General features: G+C 43.5%; 4 protein-coding genes across 4 annotated transcripts in view; 2 read left to right on the top strand and 2 right to left on the bottom strand.

Annotated features, from left to right (window-relative positions):
- LOC124152491 (transmembrane protein 26-like) overlaps nucleotides 1–1,707 on the bottom strand; it is a 107,704-nt gene extending 105,997 nt beyond the window's left edge. Inside the window, exon 1 of the mRNA XM_048394372.1 lies at nucleotides 1,580–1,707. The gene's annotated coding sequence lies outside the window, so the exon portion shown is untranslated. The remainder of the gene's footprint in view (nucleotides 1–1,579) is intronic.
- A 1,838-nt stretch (nucleotides 1,708–3,545) lies between these two features.
- LOC125378800 (iduronate 2-sulfatase-like) lies at nucleotides 3,546–5,099 on the top strand. The gene has a single exon (XM_048394770.1). It carries the CDS (start codon nucleotides 3,546–3,548, stop codon nucleotides 3,990–3,992), a length of 447 nt encoding a protein of 148 aa, XP_048250727.1. The 3' UTR covers nucleotides 3,993–5,099.
- On the top strand, nucleotides 4,068–5,066 carry LOC124152535 (iduronate 2-sulfatase-like). Its single transcript, XM_046525498.2, has one exon. It carries the CDS (start codon nucleotides 4,068–4,070, stop codon nucleotides 5,064–5,066), a length of 999 nt encoding a protein of 332 aa, XP_046381454.2.
- Nucleotides 5,100–5,885: 786 nt separating the features above from the next.
- LOC124152538 (iduronate 2-sulfatase-like) lies at nucleotides 5,886–19,999 on the bottom strand. Its single transcript, XM_046525500.2, has 2 exons — nucleotides 19,851–19,999; nucleotides 5,886–7,359 (listed from the first exon to the last, which is right to left on the bottom strand). Exons 1-2 carry the CDS (start codon nucleotides 19,941–19,943, stop codon nucleotides 5,908–5,910), a joined length of 1,545 nt encoding a protein of 514 aa, XP_046381456.2. The 5' UTR covers nucleotides 19,944–19,999; the 3' UTR covers nucleotides 5,886–5,907.
- Between the last annotated feature and the right edge of the window lie 1,239 nt (nucleotides 20,000–21,238).

Below are 21,238 nucleotides of genomic sequence, written 5' to 3' on the forward strand. Positions count from 1 at the left end.
CTCTCATTTTTTTGCAGTTATAATTAACTCTAACGTAAATTTCAAGATTTACAGTACCTACTATTCAAAAGAACTTAAAGAACACCCAATTCTTTCATATGACTATGGTTACTCATTCGAAAAAGCGATAGAGCGAGAAAGCGATTGACAAATAATTGTCCGTTTTATCAGCCACTATTTGTTGTTTGCAACGTCCAAAGAATTATTTTGTCGGTCATCAGATTTGGAGTTGAAGCCGAATGTGTGCTCGTCAGATTTCGGGATGACAGTTATATTGATAAAGATGCATGTAAATTATGCAGACAAATGTTATACATGTACACAGTTATGGTTCCCTCACTAAATACAGATCGATAAGATATATGTCTCTACCTTAAGTCACATATACGACTTTTGAGAGCGTCATTAACCCGTAACCACATTCCTTGGACAATAGAAATGAAATGCGTTGTAAATATTATTTTAAAACAACATGTTTCTTATAATTCCTTTCGATCAAACTGTCTTCGGGAATTACATGTTATGCTAAAGTGCTTGTAACTTTCCCGCTGGGGGAGACTAGATATCCGATTATAGTATAGGCTCAAGCAGGAATATACATATTTATGTAACAATTATTAACAACTGTGCGCTCTGATGTGAGTTATGGCGTTATCCACCACCTATGTTCGCAGACAGTGAGTCAGACACACACACACATATATAGTTTCGACAAAACTATACTTAAGATAAACATCAAATCTTACAATGATAGATGATTTAACATATGTTAAAGATAATCATAGTAACGTCCTTCATATCGTTATCAACGTTAACTATGTGGCCACACTAATTACGATGTCTCTCCTTATGTGTAGTTTACACAAGTACACATACCAACTTTGATAACACCACAGCGACGGGGGCAGTGGGATAGCTCAGTGGTTAAAGCGTTCGCTCGTCAAGCCGAAGACCCAGTTCAAATCCCCACATGGGTACAATGTGTGAAACCCATTTCTGGTGTTCCCCGCCGTGGTATTGCTGGATTATTGTTAAAAAGCGACGTAAAAGCATTCTCACTCACTCACAGCGGTGTTTATCAAATTACTATATGCAAGTACATATACTTTGCATAAGACAAGAGACACAATTCAAATTGATCATACATCAAATGTGAAAAAGAATATTTACGGACAACAGTATGACACACTGTAGCATCATATACTACCGAGAACACCCGCAATTACAAGATTGTATTTTGCAATACAATCAGCCATGATTTCGGCGATGTCCCCCATCTTATTCACTATTGATAGATACATGTTTTTGTACAATTGAACGTATTTTCTATTGATCTGTATGAGGTGTTGTACAATTGAACCTATTTACTATTAATCTTTACGTATTTTCTATTGATCTGTATGGAGTGTTGTAATGTTAAAGGTATTTAATCAACCATCTGTTTCTCACTGTAGTGGACAGCATCAAACACACAGCGATGAATTAGGATTCCATACACTACACAGAGATCATTTATGTATTTACTTATTTACAATATTCAAAATATCTGCCTGCCACATAAGATAGAATAAGTACCTACCTTGCCAGTGAAGCCGATCTGGAATATATGTGACGTGACTGTTTCAGCAGCTTGTTCATCCAGGAGAATATGACTCATAAGATTTACAAACTGTCATTTCCTTCATCGTTCGAAATAAAAGCATATCCTATTGCGCGGTAAACATGTCACCGACCCCCTTCTTTTGCACCTCTCGCGCGTTCAAAGTGACTGACGCTCCGTCATGCGTACCCAGAACCAGTCGCGAAGATACGCAGTCGCTGCCGCTACAAGGGGGTTTATCAGTGTTCGTTGTGTTTGTTTGGTGGAGTTGTATAGGATGGAACACTGGGTTATACTGTTATATATGAACGCCTTTGTGTGGTATTCAAAACGACGAATAATATATTACATTTTATGTGATATATTGTGAATGGAAAGCGTTGTATATTCTGTGGATGTTTAATCTACCCAGTCAGTCCCTCCTCCGCACCCCGCTAGTCCACTCCATCAACTGCCATGTCCCTGCCCCCGCCCCCCCACCCGCCCCCCCTCTCCTCCCCTTCCCTCCATCACCAACAGGTGGCCCGTGACTCATATTATGCATGTCAAATATTTGTTTTGTGCCTTTCAAATGGTAAGTTTTGAATATGAGAAAGGTACTTTTAAAGTAATTGCAATTAATTCATCAACCATGTGCGTTCGTGAATACAGTGATTCATCAATAAACCAGATAACTTCAGATTAACGAATACAAGCTACCAAGTAAACAGGTCAGATACAGAGACTCCAAATTAAATATGTTAAAAGCGAAACATTCTAATGGCTGTATTACTTCATTAATACACTGGTTAATATTTGAGGTTTATTCGTGAAGTTTGCTTTGATCGAACAAAGTCTTTCCCAAGCTCACTAAATCATCCTTTGTGCAAACAACATGTGCACATACGCTATCCTCCGTTGTTTCTAGAACGTGCATCTCTCCTTTGTCTGATCTGTCTCCATCCCTCGTTCAGACTAACTTTCTCTCCTCCCGAGGACATGGTTGGTCCTGTGGTCTGGAGCACTGAACGTTGCATCACACTTTCATATACATATACACATGGCTATTGTTGTTAATGTTAATGCCAAATTGAATGGTGAATGTTGGCCTTGGGAGGCCCAACGGTCCATCGTCGTGTTAGTTCTCTCTCTCTATCTCCCCCTCTCCTTCTCTCTTTCTCCACTCTATCTCCCCCTCTCTCTCTATCGCCCTCTCTCTCGCTCTTCCCATTCCCTAACTCCCTTCTCTCTCTCTCCTCTCACTCTCACTCGCTATTTCAATTATCTATCTCCCTTCTCTCTCTTTCTCTCTCTCTCTCACCACTCGCCCTCTTTCGCTCTCCATCCTCTATCTCCCTTTTCTCTCTCTCCACACACACACTCTCTCTCTCGCTCTCTCCACTCTCTATCTCCCCTCTCTCTTTCTCTCTCCCCCTCTCTCACTCACGCTCTATCTCCTTCTCTCTCTATCGCTCTCTCTCGCTCTCCTCATTCTCTAACTCCCTTCTCTCCCTCGCTCTCTCTCCTCTTACTCTCTCTCGCGCTATTTCAATTCTCTATCTCCCTTCTCTCTTTCTCTCTCTCCTCTCGCTCTCCGCCCTCTATATGTCCTTCTCTCTCTCCCGCTCTCTTTCCTCTCGCTCTCTTTCGAACTATATAAAACAATCAGTCAATTAACATTGCAAAACAATAATATATTTTAGTTTGAGCTCATCAAAGTTAGTCAAATAAGATAATATCTGAGGAATCAAACATATTCTGAATAATCTCCTAACCTAATAACTGACTTAACTGACCTTATAACTGAAGACGTTATCATTTCGTACGTATGCAGACATGTGCCCTACGTTTTTGTTCGGCACAAGACAATCCTATATCGTGACAAGGTATATAAGATGGTCTTGTTTGACTGTAACCTTAAACCTGTCACACAATTAAATCGTCCAACGACAGAAAAGACGCAAACATGGAGCTTGGAATATATGTCGTCTGCTTCATCTCCTGCGTCAGCGCCCGGATGAACGTCTTGTTCCTGGTCGCCGATGACCTGCGTCCAGAGCTGCCCATGTACAATGGCCGCTACCGTCCATCTCAAGTCCATCCACCAATTCACGCCCCGAATCTAGCAGGCCTCGCCAGTAAAAGCATGGTCTTCAAGAGGGCATATACCCAGCAGGCTCTATGCTCCCCGAGCCGCACCTCCCTGCTGACTGGGCGCCGTCCTGACACCACCCACGTGTATGACTCTAACACCTACTTTAGAGACGCTGCCGGTAACTTCACGACCATTCCCCAGTTCTTCAAGAACCACGGCTACCACAGCATTGGAGCTGGTAAAATATTCCACCCGGGCAAGGCTTCAGGAGGAAATGATCCTGCCTCGTGGTCTGAGACATATTATGATGACTCTTAACCCAGTAATTACGGGTCAAGTTGGGAAGCAGTACCGGATAATCTTTTGGACAGCCACAATGCCCTGCAGGACACGATGCTAGCCGACCACGCAGTGCAAGTCATTAAGGACATCACCCAAAAGGCAAAGAATGGCGAGAATTTCTTCCTGGCAGTTGGGTTCCACAAGCCCCATTTGCCGTTCCAATTCCCAGCTCGCTTTCTGGATTATTACTCAGAAGACTCAATCCATCTTCCACCCAACCCACAAGCTCCTGACGGCATGCCTGATATTGCCTGGAGATCATATAATGAACTTAGGGGCTACGCTGACATAGCCCGACTGAATGCATCCGGCAACCCAAACACGACCTTGCCTGACCAGGTGGTTAAACAACTGCGCATAGCCTACTACAGCGCTGTTAGCTTCATGGACTTTGAACTCGGGAGGGTTCTAGATGAACTGGAGAATCAGGGTCTAGCTGACAACACGATAGTGTCATTTTTTGGCGATCATGGCTGGCAGTTGGGAGAACACGGGGAATGGTGCAAACAGACCAATTTTGACATCGCCACCCACTCGCCTCTTATGATCCGTGTCCCAGGGATGACGGACCATGGGATGAGCACAACAAAGCTGACAGAGTTTGTAGACCTGTTCCCAACTCTAGTAGAAGCAGCAGGTCTTCCCACACTGCCTACGTGTCAAGTAGACTCGTCCTCAACTCAAGACTGCACAGAAGGAAGGAGTCTAGTTCCTCTGCTGCAGCACCCAAATCTGCCCTCGTGGAAAACCGCAGCCCTCTCGCAGTACCCACGAGTGTATAACAACACGTCAGCCATGGGCTACACGATCACCACGGCCAGGTATCGCTACACTGAATGGGTGACGTTCCTCAGCAAGCCCCACTACATGCCTCAGTGGGACCAGCTTCATGGAGTGGAGCTGTACGACCATCTGGCTGATCCTGAGGAGAATCACAACCTCGCGCTCAATGCTGCCCAACAAGGACTTCGCAGCCGGTTGAGGGGGCAACTACGTGCTGGATGGAGAGCCGAGATGACGGGTGGTCATGGCAGACCCACCATAGGTTGAACGGTATTGTATTAAATCTGTTCATTTGAGAAATCACTTATTTTTGACATCACTGACATCGAAAATGTAATTTCGAGCATGGTTATTACAAAACTATCTGAATCTCGAATCTCGAATCAGCGTGTGTGCTTGTGTGTGTGTGTGTGTGTGTGTGTGTGTGTGTGTGTGTGTGTGTGTGTGTGTGTGTGTGTGTGTGTGTGTGTGTGTGTGTCCCTGCCACGTCATACCAAAAAACGTTATAATGTGTCTGAATGGGATATCCATGTTAAACTGTGGCATGGTGTCTCAGTGGGCAAGCGCTATAAAACCTGCATAAGTCCAGACTGGTTCAAGTAGCAACAGACACGTGCATGCACGTCCCTATGTTAGTGTAACACTATTGAACACGACGTTTAACACCACACCTCATTTATTACTGCCAGCACCATACCTGTGCTCGTGGATTTCACTCAAGTTATGGGGCGGACGGGTAGCCTAGTGGTTAAAGCATTCGCTCGTCACGTCCGGGGCCCGGGTTCGATTCCTGACACAGGTACAATGTGTCAACCCCATTTCTGGTGTACCCCGCCGTGGTAGGCTGGAATATTGCTAAAAGCGCGGAAAACCCAACTGACTCACTCACTCAATCAATCAAGTGTTACACGACAAAGACTTGCATCATTTCGGGTCTCCCACATCAAACTGTCACATCATGATGTAACTGAACTACTGTTCAAACGCCATCAATCCAAACTCACTCACTCACTTCTTTCAGTGGCATCACTCACTCACTCACGCATGTCCTTCTACTACTAATATAGAAAAACTGTGATACCAGTTTCAGTTATTTATTACTCGAAAGTTACCCAATAATAGACGGTACATGTTGAGTTGTCAACTCATGCCTCCATCCTGCGTGAAGACGATGGCTGAGCTTGACCACCAGGTCTTTGTGGGCAGGGTCATGAACCAAGTTGATGTTCTCTTGTGGATCCTGATAATGGTCGTACAGCTCCGCACCAGAAGACACTGACCACTTGGGTTTGTAATGAGTAGCATCAAATCCGACCCACTCGGTATAGCGATAACGACCGGTCGTCATCGAGTAACCCATCAGCTTGTGGCGACCATGGGAGTGTCTTGGATATTGGGAAAAGGCAGCCTTCTTCCAATTATCAGTTTTGGGCTGCTCGATCAAAGGGAGGAAGCTCTGTCCTTCTGTGCACACGTCCACCTTGGAGGAATCTTCAGGACAGACGTGAAGAGACGGCAGACCAGCTGCCTCAACCAGTGTAGGGAACAGGTCCACAAACTCCACAAGCTCTTCTGTCGGTATTCCTTGATCGGTGAGTCCGGGAATATGTATCATCATAGGGGCATGGGTAGCTATGTCGAAGTTGGTGTGTTTGGTCCACAACCCGTGTTCACCTAACTGCCATCCATGGTCCCCAAAGAAGGATATGATTGTGTCATTTGCCAGCCCTTGGTGTTCCAGTTCTGCTAGGACCCTTCCCAGTTCCTCATCAATGTAGGAGATGCAGCTGTAGTAGGCTCGTCTCAGGTTCTTTACTACATTGGCTGGCAGGGTTGTATTGGGCGCCCCTGTTGCATTCAGAGCAGCAATGTCTTTGTAATACCGCAGCTCTGGGTACGTGATCCAAGCGAGAGAGGGCATGTCCAGAGGGGCGTACTGATTGGGAGGTACGTGAATGGATTGATCTGGGTAGTAGCTTAGAAACTTCTCCGGGAAGACAAATGGAAGATGTGGCTTGTGATAACCAACTGCTAAAAAGAAGGGTTCCTGTCCAGATCGAGCTTTCGGTGCAATGGACTTCAACTTCTGAATTGCCATGTCTGTAGTGACGGTGTCTTGGAGGGAATTGCTGTTTAAGAGAGACGTTGGTACCGCGCGCCATGAATTCCCATCATCAGCAAAGCTATTCACCTTTGGTCTGGTTTCATAGCATGGCTCCGACCATGACACTGGATCATTATCTCCCGATGCGTCTCCGTGATGGAAGATCTTCCCAAAGCCTAGGGTATTGTAGCCATGTCTTTTGAAGTACTCGGGTAAGGTTGTGAAGTTGCCAGCAGCCTTCCTCCAGTAGGTGTGAAGGTCGTACACGTGGGTGGTGTCAGGACGGCGCCCAGTGAGGAGGGAGGTGCGGCTGGGAGAACACACTGACTGCTGGACGTAAGCACGACGGAGGAGAAGGCTCTTCCCTGCCAGAGAGTTCAAGTTTGGGGCGTGGACCTTCTCTCTGACGGGGGAGGGAGAGTCTCTTCCTTGATATACATCCAGATCTGGTCTCATGTCATCTGCCACAAGAAATAATACATTTTTCCTTTTGCAAGGAATCAGCACAACCGTCAAGCGGTGCCACAACATGGCTGCCTTTTTTGGTGAATGTTTTTCACTATCACAGACGTGGTGGACTGGGAAGGAGATAAGACATACAGCTGTACTATGTCATCATGTCAACCTAGTTTCTTGCAGCCTTGGAACCATTATCTATAGTATATATAGATTCAATAATTCTACAATTAAGCGTCAATGTTATGTTTTGAATTAAATAACAGGTCCTGTTTTTCTTTCAAGCTGAAGAAAGATAACTATTTTGCAAACCAGGAAAGAGGTGTATCAGTGATTTTTATGATTGGGCGTTTTATTGCACATTGTTTCATATATTTGACTGTCTGTTTGTGGTATCTTCAAGAATACGAAGTCAAACTTCGTACTTTAGCCATGCAGTGTTACTTTGGAATTGCAGGAATGCCTAGTCTATCTGTTATGTGAGATACACGAACTTCCTACCCGTGAAGATCCGGGGTAGAATAGGTCTTCAGCAACTCATGCTTGTCGTAAGAGGCGACTAACGGGATCGGGTGGTCAGGCTCGCTAACTTGGTTGATGCATGTCATCTATCCCAATTGTGGGGATCGATGCTCATGATTTCAATCACTGGATTGTCTGGTCCTGACTCGATTAGTTACAGACCACCGTCATATAGCTTGAATATTGCTGAGTGCAGCGTTAAACAACAAATAAACAAAACCAAATCCAATTACACGTTTAAAACATCTGAATATTTTACAATATTTGCATATTAGATATCAGTAAACAGAGATTATATATGACACAATAGATTTACTCCGTCTAAACATCATAGATAGAGGAGCAGCCAGGAATTTTACAATGTCATTAAGAAGTTCAACTGTTAAATTTAACAATTCTTCTTTTAAAACATTTTTCCTGACCTAAAAGTAAATGTAAGAACACAATCGCGCGCAAAACAATGTATAATTCTGGTCCACTTCCATATGACTACATAGCATACAATAAGCTTTCGGATCCCGTATGGATCGGTGGGTGGCAGCCTAGATATCCATAGAATTGACACTTGTCTGTCTCTAAACAGATCATTTTCCCTTTCGCTCAGCCCTTTCTATAATACAAAGGCCCTATATGAAGCAAGTTAGATTTTCCCCAGGTTCATCTCTGATTCTCAAATCTCACTGGGGCTCCTCTTCAATTTGAATGGAGTTATTTGGAGTTATATGGAGTTGTATATTTTTAGAGACTAAGCATCAGTCTAAAAAGGCATCACCAGTTTGGAATTGGACATTAATTTGTTTACAATAGCAAAACATTGTCGCCTACATTATAACATTAAGAATATCACTGTTTTAATGTGTCATGTGCAAATGAGAAAGTAGACGAACCTTAAAATTATAAATAAACATAGTTTCCTTAATTCCAAGCAATATCGAAAAAATATATATGCATATAAATACACACCAAGATCAGCGTCTACAAAACATAAATGATTTAGGTTGATATTAGTTTGCGTATTTGACGATTATATAACTTGTTAAAGTATTAATCGTTTTCCAATACCCGATCAAGTACGTGCCATGAATTTAAGCGACATTGAACGATTTCGACCTTATCATGAGAATGTGTTTATGTATCACTGTCAAATAGTGGTGTCACTAAATCCAAAGAAACAGTTCGCAATTTGGACAAGGCATTAAATAATACGCAGAACAATTGAATTCAGCACTTCCGCTAAGTGCTACGAGTACAGCGTCAAACTCGGGCCTGTAATCTAACACGCGAGAACTGACCAATGAAAATCTTAGAAGTAGAAATACCGATAAAAGCTGTTGCTTGATTGACAATGTCAATGTCAATCAAGAGAAGGGGGAGCTTGATGATATCGCTCTCTCTGTCTCTCTCTCAGTAACTTCCGATGTAAATATCGCCGTCATTTGGACGGAAAAAACGATGGTTTGAAAGCGTTCAAAAACGTCGTTTTCCCGTCCAGTGACCATATATGAAAAAACGACGTTTTCGTGTTTGCAGTGTTATCGTCGTCGAAATGAGCGTTATACCCCACACTGTGTAAGTGAATTCGACAATTTCGGTGGCGGCAGTGTCATGGTGTGGGGGACCATACCCTACACCACGAGGTCTGACTTGGTTGTGGTTCAGGGAAATTTGACAGCAAATCGCTACATGAATCGCAACATAAAATTCTTCAAGCTCACCTTTTACCAATAAGTGACCGCCAGAGGTAGCTGTTTCAACAGGACAACACTCCACCGCACACAGCTCGTGTCACGGTAGACTACCTTCACAATGCCAACATCAACGACTTGCCCTGGCAGTCGAGATCTCCAGATCTCAACCCAATCGAACAGCTCTGGGATGAACTCGATCGACGTGTACGTCAACGTCAGAACAGAGCAGTCACAAGATATACGCGCAACTTTGCGGCCTAATATGACATGACAATGAACAGGTTTCAATGCCTTTGCACAACGACAACATGTGACTATCGAGCTCCAAAATGTCATATTGGTATCTATGATATTAAATTAAATATATCGACTTTATTAGGCAAAATAAATTTACTAAAAATCGACCTGTGCCTGTCTTTTTTAGAAGAGTGTATGTATATTTTCATTTAGAAATGCTGACACCAAATTGGAGGTGAGGTGAAATTGGGTTTTAGGTCGCGTTCAAGGTTATTGCACAGTACTAGTACATAGTGACGTGCGTGCGCGCGTGTGTGTGTGTGTGTGTGTGTGTGTGTGTGTGTGTGTGTGTGCACCTGTCCGGACTAATGCCAGTTTTTTAGAGCTAGCCCACTAAGAAATGCCACATTTTAACATGGATACCCCTATCATACACAATATATTGACTCCGATCCGAGAAGTCCTTGTTTTAGCCCCTTAATGCCGAGCGCCAGGCAGGGTAACAACAAGTATAATCTTTTATCGTCTTTTGGTTTGACGCTTCTGGGGATCGAACTCCTGACCTTCTGTTCTCCGGGCACAGGGTCTACCCACTAGACCACGGAGGCGATCACATCAAATTGGAGATTGGGTGGCCTGGGTCATCAGGCATAATTCGCTGTACAATTAATCATTTTATCAAGTTGCCCTAACGTCATATCAACTCTATCAAGACGTCAAAAGCATAGCTATTTTATTATACATGAAAGCATTCCTAATTTTGGGACATCATTAACATTGTAATTATGATCACCGTGGTACCTTGATCTGAGGTGATGTTTTTCCTCAATTTTCACGATCAAACTATCATCCATAAAAGCATGTGTGTTGATTTCCCCTCCCCCCAATCTCATCCGCGTGCTTCTCTCATAAAGAGGCCCTCGTCTCTTTACGTGCCGCCCGAAAGAAATTTGATTACTCTGAGCAAACAGCGGACTACTTTCCACTGCGGAATGTGATTGTTGGAAGTGGGTGTAAAGCGATGATGAAAAGGTTGTGTTAAAGCGCGTTGCACGGGGAAGCACAGCTCCGCTTAGCTCCTTCAAGAATTGACGTGTTCAGTTTATTTCAATAGTGTGGTTTCAGAATAATCAGAATTCCATCTGTCGAATTAGGCTTACATCTCTTGTAGATACTTCCTCCGTAAACCATGTCAAAATACTCTAGACTGTAATGGTTTCTGTCTATCCTGTATCCAAATCTTCGGTTTAGAACGTCAACAAGATGTATTTGCTTTGTGTATTTCATATATTTACACTGTGTATTTTATGCTTTCTCTCAAAGAGTTGTTTCTACTTGGCGCCAAATTATTTTATTTGAAAGCGATTTGGCCGATACATTTGTTTTAATGGAGTGTGTAAACATTTGAAACGTCATGCAATTCATTCATGTAATAGCTATAGCCGACCGATATATCTTAGCTGTAGCGCACATACATCCCGTGTAGAACAACATGACATAGTTATTACAGATTTGGGTTCAACACCGCCATGTTTCAGTTATAGCTGTTGAACGTGACAAGAAAGACTAAAAATGAAACATGTGGAAGGCGCCATGTTCGTTAAACCCCCAGTCATGCGTTTGATGCCCACGAATCAAGGATCGTAATCGTTTCGAATCTAGGATTCGAACCCACGACCGATTGATTCTTGCCGTGGCATGAACCGTAATGTTCTTCCCCAGCGTTAGACCACTGGTCGCCGTAGACACGGGTTAGTGGCCTCAGTTAGTCCAGTAATAGTATGTCTTTGCTTGTTAAAAATGACAAGACTATTAAAAAGTTTGTATTCTCTTAAGTCGGAACGCTGTCTTCGAAAATTAATTTTGCAGTTGCAACATGTATTAACTCATCGGTATGATCAATTGCCTTTACACGTTCGTAAAAACTCATCTCGTTTCCCCGACCCGTGAAGATTCGGGGTAGAAAAGGTCTTCAGCAACCCATGCTTATGGTGGCCGAGAGGGGACATCGCTTTCTCGCTTTTTCGCTTTTTCGCTTTATCGCTCTATCGCTTTCTCACCCTGTCGCTTTCTCGCGATTTAGCAATATCCCCTCTTGGCCACTATAGGGGTCGCATGTGTTATGTGTTTCTATACGATAAAAAGTATATACGTAAAACAACATTAATGAATTGTTGAACCTGACCTCAGTGGGCGGAGGCTGAGGTGGGTTTTAATCATAAAAGAGAGCTGAGATGTTTCCAGTCACATTTAAATTATACATATGGATGGAATGTTGAAATTTTCTCACTATCTACTTAAACATAATATAACAGTACAGACGTAGGTGCTTTTATAACAATCCAGGGATTGCTGCGTTAAAAAGGTATTTGATTGAATACTGCCCTATTTAGGAGTGTTTTTTTTACCCCCGCCCCCAGGCCTAGGTATCAAAACAAACACCAAATAACACCGCTTATTAGCACCGAGTAGAGTACTTCCCCCAAAACAAGAGTGTTTCCCTAAAAACAACACTTAGGTCATGTTAATGTTTATTCTCGTAGCGGAGTAGATGTCATCAAACTGGAAGTCCTCACCCAAGCAATGGTAATACTACCGGATGTCCATATGTAATTTCTTGTGTTTGAATGACAAATTATTCTCAGTAAACCGTAATGTGGAAATAGATTGGTTTTATATTCAAGTTGGTATTTCCGCTATTCAAAGTGTGCAGTGAGACCGTCTTATCAGCAGTCATTTCTGAGGCATAAATGCAAAGTTTAATTAATTAAGTCTACTCTCATTTTTTTGCAGTTATAATTAACTCTAACGTAAATTTCAAGATTTACAGTACCTACTATTCAAAAGAAGTTAAAGAACACCCGATTCTTTCATATGACTATGGTTACTCATTTGAAAAAGCGATAGAGCGAGAAAGCGATTGACAAATAATTGTCCGTTTTATCAGCCACTATTTGTTGTTTGCAACGTCCAAAGAATTATTTTGTCGGTCATCAGATTTGGAGTTGAAGCCGAATGTGTGCTCGTCAGATTTCGGGATGACAGTTATATTGATAAAGATGCATGTAAATTATGCAGACAAATGTTATACATGTACACAGTTATGGTTCCCTCACTAAATACAGATCGATAAGATATATGTCTCTACCTTAAGTCACATATACGACTTTTGAGAGCGTCATTAACCCGTAACCACATTCCTTGGACAATAGAAATGAAATGCGTTGTAAATATTATTTTAAAACAACATGGGTCTTATAATTCCTTTCGATCAAAATGTCTTCGGGAATTACATGTTATGCTAAAGTGCTTGTAACTTTCCCGCTGGGGGAGACTAGATATCCGATTATAGTATAGGCTCAAGCAGGAATATACATATTTATGTAACAATTATTAACAACTGTGCGCTCTGATGTGAGTTATGGCGTTATCCACCACCTATGTTCGCAGACAATGAGTCAGACACACACACACATATATAATTTCGACAAAACTATACTTAAGATAAACATCAAATCTTACAATGATAGCTGATTTAACATATGTTAAAGATAATCATAGTAACGTCCTTCATATCGTTATCAACGTTAACTATGTGGCCACACTAATTACGATGTCTCTCCTTATGTGTAGTTTACACAAGTACACATACCAACTTTGATAACACCACAGCGACGGAGGCAGTGGGATAGCTCAGTGGTTAAAGCGTTCGCTCGTCAAGCCGAAGACCCAGTTCAAATCCCCACATGGGTACAATGTGTGAAACCCATTTCTGGTGTTCCCCGCCGTGGTATTGCTGGATTATTGTTAAAAAGCGACGTAAAAGCATTCTCACTCACTCACAGCGGTGTTTATCAAATTACTATATGCAAGTACATATACTTTGCATAAGACAAGAGACACAATTCAAATTGATCATACATCAAATGTGAAAAAGAATATTTACGGACAACAGTATGACACACTGTAGCATCATATACTACCGAGAACACCCGCAATTACAAGATTGTATTTTGCAATACAATCAGCCATGATTTCGGCGATGTCCCCCATCTTATTCACTATTGATATATACATGATTTTGTACAATTGAACGTATTTTCTATTGATCTGTATGAGGTGTTGTACAATTGAACCTATTTACTATTAATCTTTACGTATTTTCTATTGATCTGTATGGAGTGTTGTAATGTTAAAGGTATTTAATCAACCATCTGTTTCTCACTGTAGTGGACAGCATCAAACACACAGCGATGAATTAGGATTCCTTACACTACACAGAGATCATTTATGTATTTACTTATTTACAATATTCAAAATATCTGCCTGCCACATAAGATATAATAAGTACCTACCTTGCCAGTGAAGCCGATCTGGAATATATGTGACGTGACTGTTTCAGCAGCTTGTACATCCAGGAGAATATGACTCATAAGATTTACAAACTGTCATTTCCTTCATCGTTCGAAATAAAAGCATATCTTATTGCGCGGTAAACATGTCACCGACCCCCTTCTTTTGCACCTCTCGCGCGTTCAAAGTGACTGACGCTCCGTCATGCGTACCCAGAACCAGTCGCGAAGATACGCAGTCGCTGCCGCTACAAGGGGGTTTATCAGTGTTCGTTGTGTTTGTTTGGTGGAGTTGTATAGGATGGAACACTGGGTTATACTGTTATATATGAACGCCTTTGTGTGGTATTCAAAACGACGAATAATATATTACATTTTATGTGATATTGTGAATGGAAAGCGTTGTATATTCTGTGGATGTTTAATCTACCCAGTCAGTCCCTCCTCCGCACCCCGCTAGTCCACTCCATCAACTGCCATGTCCCTGCCCCCGCCCCCCCCCCCCCCCCCTCCTCCCCTTCCCTCCATCACCAACAGGTGGCCCGTGACTCATATTATGCATGTCAAATATTTGTTTTGTGCCTTTCAAATGGTAAGTTTTGAATATGAGAAAGGTACTTTTAAAGTAATTGCAATTAATTCATCAACCATGTGCGTTCGTGAATACAGTGATTCATCAATAAACCAGATAACTTCAGATTAACGAATACAAGCTACCAAGTAAACAGGTCAGATACAGAGACTCCAAATTAAATATGTTAAAAGCGAAACATTCTAATGGCTGTATTACTTCATTAATACACTGGTTAATATTTGAGGTTTATTCGTGAAGTTTGCTTTGATCGAACAAAGTCTTTCCCAAGCTCACTAAATCATCCTTTGTGCAAACAACATATGCACATACGCTATCCTCCGTTGTTTCTAGAACGTGCATCTCTCCTTTGTCTGCTCTGTCTCCATCCCTCGTTCAGACTAACTTTCTCTCCTCCCGAGGACATGGTTGGTCCTGTGGTCTGGAGCACTGAACGTTGCATCACACTTTCATATACATATACACATGGCTATTGTTGTTAATGTTAATGCCAAATTGAATGGTGAATGTTGGCCTTGGGAGGCCCAACGGTCCATCGTCGTGTTAGTTCTCTCTCTCTATCTCCCCCTCTCCTTCTCTCTTTCTCCACTCTATCTCCCCCTCTCTCTCTATCGCCCTCTCTCTCGCTCTTCCCATTCCCTAACTCCCTTCTCTCTCTCTCCTCTCACTCTCACTCGCTATTTCAATTATCTATCTCCCTTCTCTCTCTTTCTCTCTCTCTCTCACCACTCGCCCTCTTTCGCTCTCCATCCTCTATCTCCCTTTTCTCTCTCTCTCTCTCTCTCTCTCTCTCTCTCAAATGACTTCTCGGTTAGGAGCATTTAAAACGAACTATATAAAACAATCAGTCAATTAACATTGCAAAACAATAATATATTTTAGTTTGAGCTCATCAAAGTTAGTCAAATAAGATAATATCTGAGGAATCAAACATATTCTGAATAATCTCCTAACCTAATAACTGACTTAACTGACCTTATAACTGAAGACGTTATCATTTCGTACGTATGCAGACATGTGCCCTACGTTTTTGTTCGGCACAAGACAATCCTATATCGTGACAAGGTATATAAGATGGTCTTGTTTGACTGTAACCTTAAACCTGTCACACAATTAAATCGTCCAACGACAGAAAAGACGCAAACATGGAGCTTGGAATATATGTCGTCTGCTTCATCTCCTGCGTCAGCGCCCGGATGAACGTCTTGTCCCTGGTCGCCGATGACCTGCGTCCAGAGCTGCCCATGTACAATGGCCGCTACCGTCCATCTCAAGTCCATCCACCAATTCACGCCCCGAATCTAGCAGGCCTCGCCAGTAAAAGCATGGTCTTCAAGAGGGCATATACCCAGCAGGCTCTATGCTCCCCGAGCCGCACCTCCCTGCTGACTGGGCGCCGTCCTGACACCACCCACGTGTATGACTCTAACACCTACTTTAGAGACGCTGCCGGTAACTTCACGACCATTCCCCAGTTCTTCAAGAACCACGGCTACCACAGCATTGGAGCTGGTAAATATTCCACCCGGGCAAGGCTTCAGGAGGAAATGATCCTGCCTCGTGGTCTGAGACATATTATGATGACTCTTAACCCAGTAATTACGGGTCAAGTTGGGAAGCAGTACCGGATAATCTTTTGGACAGCCACAATGCCCTGCAGGACACGATGCTAGCCGACCACGCAGTGCAAGTCATTAAGGACATCACCCAAAAGGCAAAGAATGGCGAGAATTTCTTCCTGGCAGTTGGGTTCCACAAGCCCCATTTGCCGTTCCAATTCCCAGCTCGATTTCTGGATTATTACTCAGAAGACTCAATCCATCTTCCACCCAACCCACAAGCTCCTGACGGCATGCCTGATATTGCCTGGAGATCATATAATGAACTTAGGGGCTACGCTGACATAGCCCGACTGAATGCATCCGGCAACCCAAACACGACCTTGCCTGACCAGGTGGTTAAACAACTGCGCAGAGCCTACTACAGCGCTGTTAGCTTCATGGACTTTGAACTCGGGAGGGTTCTAGATGAACTGGAGAATCAGGGTCTAGCTGACAACACGATAGTGTCATTTTTTGGCGATCATGGCTGGCAGTTGGGAGAACACGGGGAATGGTGCAAACAGACCAATTTTGACATCGCCACCCACTCGCCTCTTATGATCCGCGTCCCAGGGATGACGGACCATGGGATGAGCACAACAAAGCTGACAGAGTTTGTAGACCTGTTCCCAACTCTAGTAGAAGCAGCAGGTCTTCCCACACTGCCTACGTGTCAAGTGGACTCATCCTCAACTCAAGACTGCACAGAAGGAAGGAGTCTAGTTCCTCTGCTGCAGCACCCAAATCTGCCCTCGTGGAAAACCGCAGCCTTCTCGCAGTACCCACGAGTGTATAACAACACGTCAGCCATGGGCTACACGATCACCACGGCCAGGTATCGCTACACTGAATGGGTGACGTTCCTCAGCAAGCCCCACTACATGCCTCAGTGGGACCAGCTTCATGGAGTGGAGCTGTACGACCATCTGGCTGATCCTGAGGAGAATCACAACCTCGCGCTCAATGCTGCCCAACAAGGACTTCGCAGCCGGTTGAGGGGGCAACTACGTGCTGGATGGAGAGCCGAGATGACGGGTGGTCATGGCAGACCCACCATAGGTTGAACGGTATTGTATTAAATCTGTTCATTTGAGAAATCACTTATTTTTGACATCACTGACATCGAAAATGTAATTTCGAGCATGGTTATTACAAAACTATCTGAATCTCGAATCTCGAATCAGCGTGTGTGCTTGTGTGTGTGTGTGTGTGTGTGTGTGTGTGTGCTTTTGTGTGTGTGTGTGTGAGTGCTTTTGTGAGTGCTTTTGTGTGTGCTTTTGTGTGTGCTTTTGTGTGTGTGTGTGTGTGTGTGTGTGTGTGTGTGTGTGTGTGTGTGTGTGTGTGTGTGTGTGTGTGTGTGTGTGTGTGTGTGTGTGTGTGTGTGTGTGTGTGTGTGTGTGTGTGTGTGTGTGTGTGTCCCTGCCACGTCATACCAAAAAACGTTATAATGTGTCTGAATGGGATATCCATGTTAAACTGTGGCATGGTGTCTCAGTGGGCAAGCGCTATAAAACCTGCATAAGTCCAGACTGGTTCAAGTAGCAACAGACACGTGCATGCACGTCCCTATGTTAGTGTAACACTATTGAACACGACGTTTAACACCACACCTCATTTATTACTGCCAGCACCATACCTGTGCTCGTGGATTTCACTCAAGTTATGGGGCAGACGGGTAGCCTAGTGGTTAAAGCATTCGCTCGTCACGTCCGGGGCCCGGGTTCGATTCCTGACACAGGTACAATGTGTCAACCCCATTTCTGGTGTACCCCGCCGTGGTAGGCTGGAATATTGCTAAAAGCGCGGAAAATCCAACTGACTCACTCACTCAATCAATCAAGTGTTACACGACAAAGACTTGCATCATTTCGGGTCTCCCACATCAAACTGTCACATCATGATGTAACTGAACTACTGTTCAAACGCCATCAATCCAAACTCACTCACTCACTTCTTTCAGTGGCATCACTCACTCACTCACGCATGTCCTTCTACTACTAATATAGAAAAACTGTGAAACCAGTTTCAGTTATTTATTACTCGAAAGTTACCCAATAATAGACGGTACATGTTGAGTTGTCAACTCATGCCTCCATCCTGCGTGAAGACGATGGCTGAGCTTGACCACCAGGTCTTTGTGGGCAGGGTCATGAACCAAGTTGATGTTCTCTTGTGGATCCTGATAATGGTCGTACAGCTCCGCACCAGAAGACACTGACCACTTGGGTTTGTAATGAGTAGCATCAAATCCGACCCACTCGGTATAGCGATAACGACCGGTCGTCATCGAGTAACCCATCAGCTTGTGGCGACCATGGGAGTGTCTTGGATATTGGGAAAAGGCAGCCTTCTTCCAATTATCAGTTTTGGGCTGCTCGATCAAAGGGAGGAAGCTCTGTCCTTCTGTGCACACGTCCACCTTGGAGGAATCTTCAGGACAGACGTGAAGAGACGGCAGACCAGCTGCCTCAACCAGTGTAGGGAACAGGTCCACAAACTCCACAAGCTCTTCTGTCGGTATTCCTTGGTCGGTGAGTCCGGGAATATGTATCATCATAGGGGCATGGGTAGCTATGTCGAAGTTGGTGTGTTTGGTCCACAACCCGTGTTCACCTAACTGCCATCCATGGTCCCCAAAGAAGGATATGATTGTGTCATTTGCCAGGCCTTGGTGTTCCAGTTCTGCTAGGACCCTTCCCAGTTCCTCATCAATGTAGGAGATGCAGCTGTAGTAGGCTCGTCTCAGGTTCTTTACTACATTGGCTGGCAGGGTTGTATTGGGCGCCCCTGTTGCATTCAGAGCAGCAATGTCTTTGTAATACCGCAGCTCTGGGTACGTGATCCAAGCGAGAGAGGGCATGTCCAGAGGGGCGTACTGATTGGGAGGTACGTGAATGGATTGATCTGGGTAGTAGCTTAGAAACGTCTCCGGGAAGACAAATGGAAGATGTGGCTTGTGATAACCAACTGCTAAAAAGAAGGGTTCCTGTCCAGATCGAGCTTTCGGTGCAATGGACTTCAACTTCTGAATTGCCATGTCTGTAGTGACGGTGTCTTGGAGGGAATTGCTGTTTAAGAGAGACGTTGGTACCGCGCGCCATGAATTCCCATCATCCGCAAAGCTATTCACCTTTGGTCTGGTTTCATAGCATGGCTCCGACCATGACACTGGATCATTATCTCCCGATGCGTCTCCGTGATGGAAGATCTTCCCAAAGCCTAGGGTATTGTAGCCATGTCTTTTGAAGTACTCGGGTAAGGTTGTGAAGTTGCCAGCAGCCTTCCTCCAGTAGGTGTGAAGGTCGTACACGTGGGTGGTGTCAGGACGGCGCCCAGTGAGGAGGGAGGTGCGGCTGGGAGAACACACTGACTGCTGGACGTAAGCACGACGGAGGAGAAGGCTCTTCCCTGCCAGAGAGTTCAAGTTTGGGGCGTGGACCTTCTCTCTGACGGGGGAGGGAGAGTCTCTTCCTTGATATACATCCAGATCTGGTCTCATGTCATCTGCCACAAGAAATAATACATTTTTCCTTTTGCAATGGACGTGTGTACTTACTAGAATCAGCACAACCGTCAAGCGGTGCCACAACATGGCTGCCTTTTTTGGTGAATGTTTTTCACTATCACAGACGTGGTGGACTGGGAAGGAGATAAGACATACAGCTGTACTATGTCACCATGTCAACCTAGTTTCTTGCAGCCTTGGAACCATTATCTATAGTATATATAGATTCAATAATTCTACAATTAAGCGTCAATGTTATGTTTTGAATAAAATAACAGGTCCTGTTTTTCTTTCAAGCTGAAGAAAGATAACTATTTTGCAAACCAGGAAAGAGGTGTATCAGCGATTTTTATGATTGGGCGTTTTATTGCACATTGTTTCATATATTTGACTGTCTGTTTGTTGTATCTTCAAGAATACGAAGTCAAACTTCGTACTTTAGCCATGCAGTGTTACTTTGGAATTGCAGGAATGCCTAGTCTATCTGTTATGTGAGATACACGAACTTCCTACCCGTGAAGATCCGGGGTAGAATAGGTCTTCAGCAACTCATGCTTGTCGTAAGAGGCGACTAACGGGATCGGGTGGTCAGGCTCGCTAACTTGGTTGATGCATGTCATCTATCCCAATTGTGGGGATCGATGCACATGATTTCAATCACTTGATTGTCTGGTCCTGACTCGATTAGTTACAGACCACCGTCATATAGCTTGAATATTGCTGAGTGCAGCGTTAAACAACAAATAAACAAAACCAAATCCAAATACACGTTTAAAACATCGTAAATATTTTACAATATTTGCATATTAGATATCAGTAAACAGAGATTATATATGACACAATAGATTTACTCCGTCTAAACATCATAGATAGAGGAGCAGCCAGGAATTTTACAATGTCATTAAGAAGTTCAACTGTTAAATTTAACAATTCTTCTTTTAAAACATTTTTCCTGACTTAAAAGTAAATGTAAGAACACAATCGCGCGCAAAACAATGTATAATTCTGGTCCACTTCCATATGACTACATAGTATACAATAAGCTTTCGGATCCCGTATGGATCGGTTTGGGTGGCAGCCTAGATATCCATAGAATTGACACTTGTCTGTCTCTAAACAGATCATTTTCCCTTTCGCTCAGCCCTTTCTATGACACAAAGGCCCTATATGAAGCAAGTTAGATTTTCCCCAGGTTCATCTCTGATTCTCAAATCTCACTGGGGCTCCTCTTCAATTTGAATGGAGTTATTTGGAGTTATATGGAGTTGTATATTTTTAGAGACTAAGCATCAGTCTAAAAAGGCATCACCAGTTTGGAATTGGACATTAATTTGTTTACAATAGCAAAACATTGTCGCCTACATTATAACATTAAGAATATC

The sequence above is a fragment of the Haliotis rufescens genome, unplaced genomic scaffold, assembly GCF_023055435.1.
Source record: "Haliotis rufescens isolate VD_foot unplaced genomic scaffold, xgHalRufe1.0.p SCAF_13, whole genome shotgun sequence".
NCBI classification, from domain to species: Eukaryota; Metazoa; Mollusca; class Gastropoda; order Lepetellida; family Haliotidae; genus Haliotis; species Haliotis rufescens.

What these genes read in the sequence shown, in the direction of transcription:
- LOC124152538 (XM_046525500.2), bottom strand. Translation starts at nt 19,943, where the DNA reads ATGTTGTGGCACCGCTTGACGGTTGTGCTGATTCTAGTAAGTACACAC. An exon ending in TATTTCTTGTGGCAGATGAC is followed by an intron (nt 7,360 to 19,850) that starts ATGAGACCAGAT and finishes GTGGCAGATGAC; the next exon opens with ATGAGACCAGATCTGGATGT.
- LOC124152535 (XM_046525498.2), top strand. Translation starts at nt 4,068, where the DNA reads ATGCTAGCCGACCACGCAGTGCAAGTCATTAAGGACATCACCCAAAAG.
- LOC125378800 (XM_048394770.1), top strand. Translation starts at nt 3,546, where the DNA reads ATGGAGCTTGGAATATATGTCGTCTGCTTCATCTCCTGCGTCAGCGCC.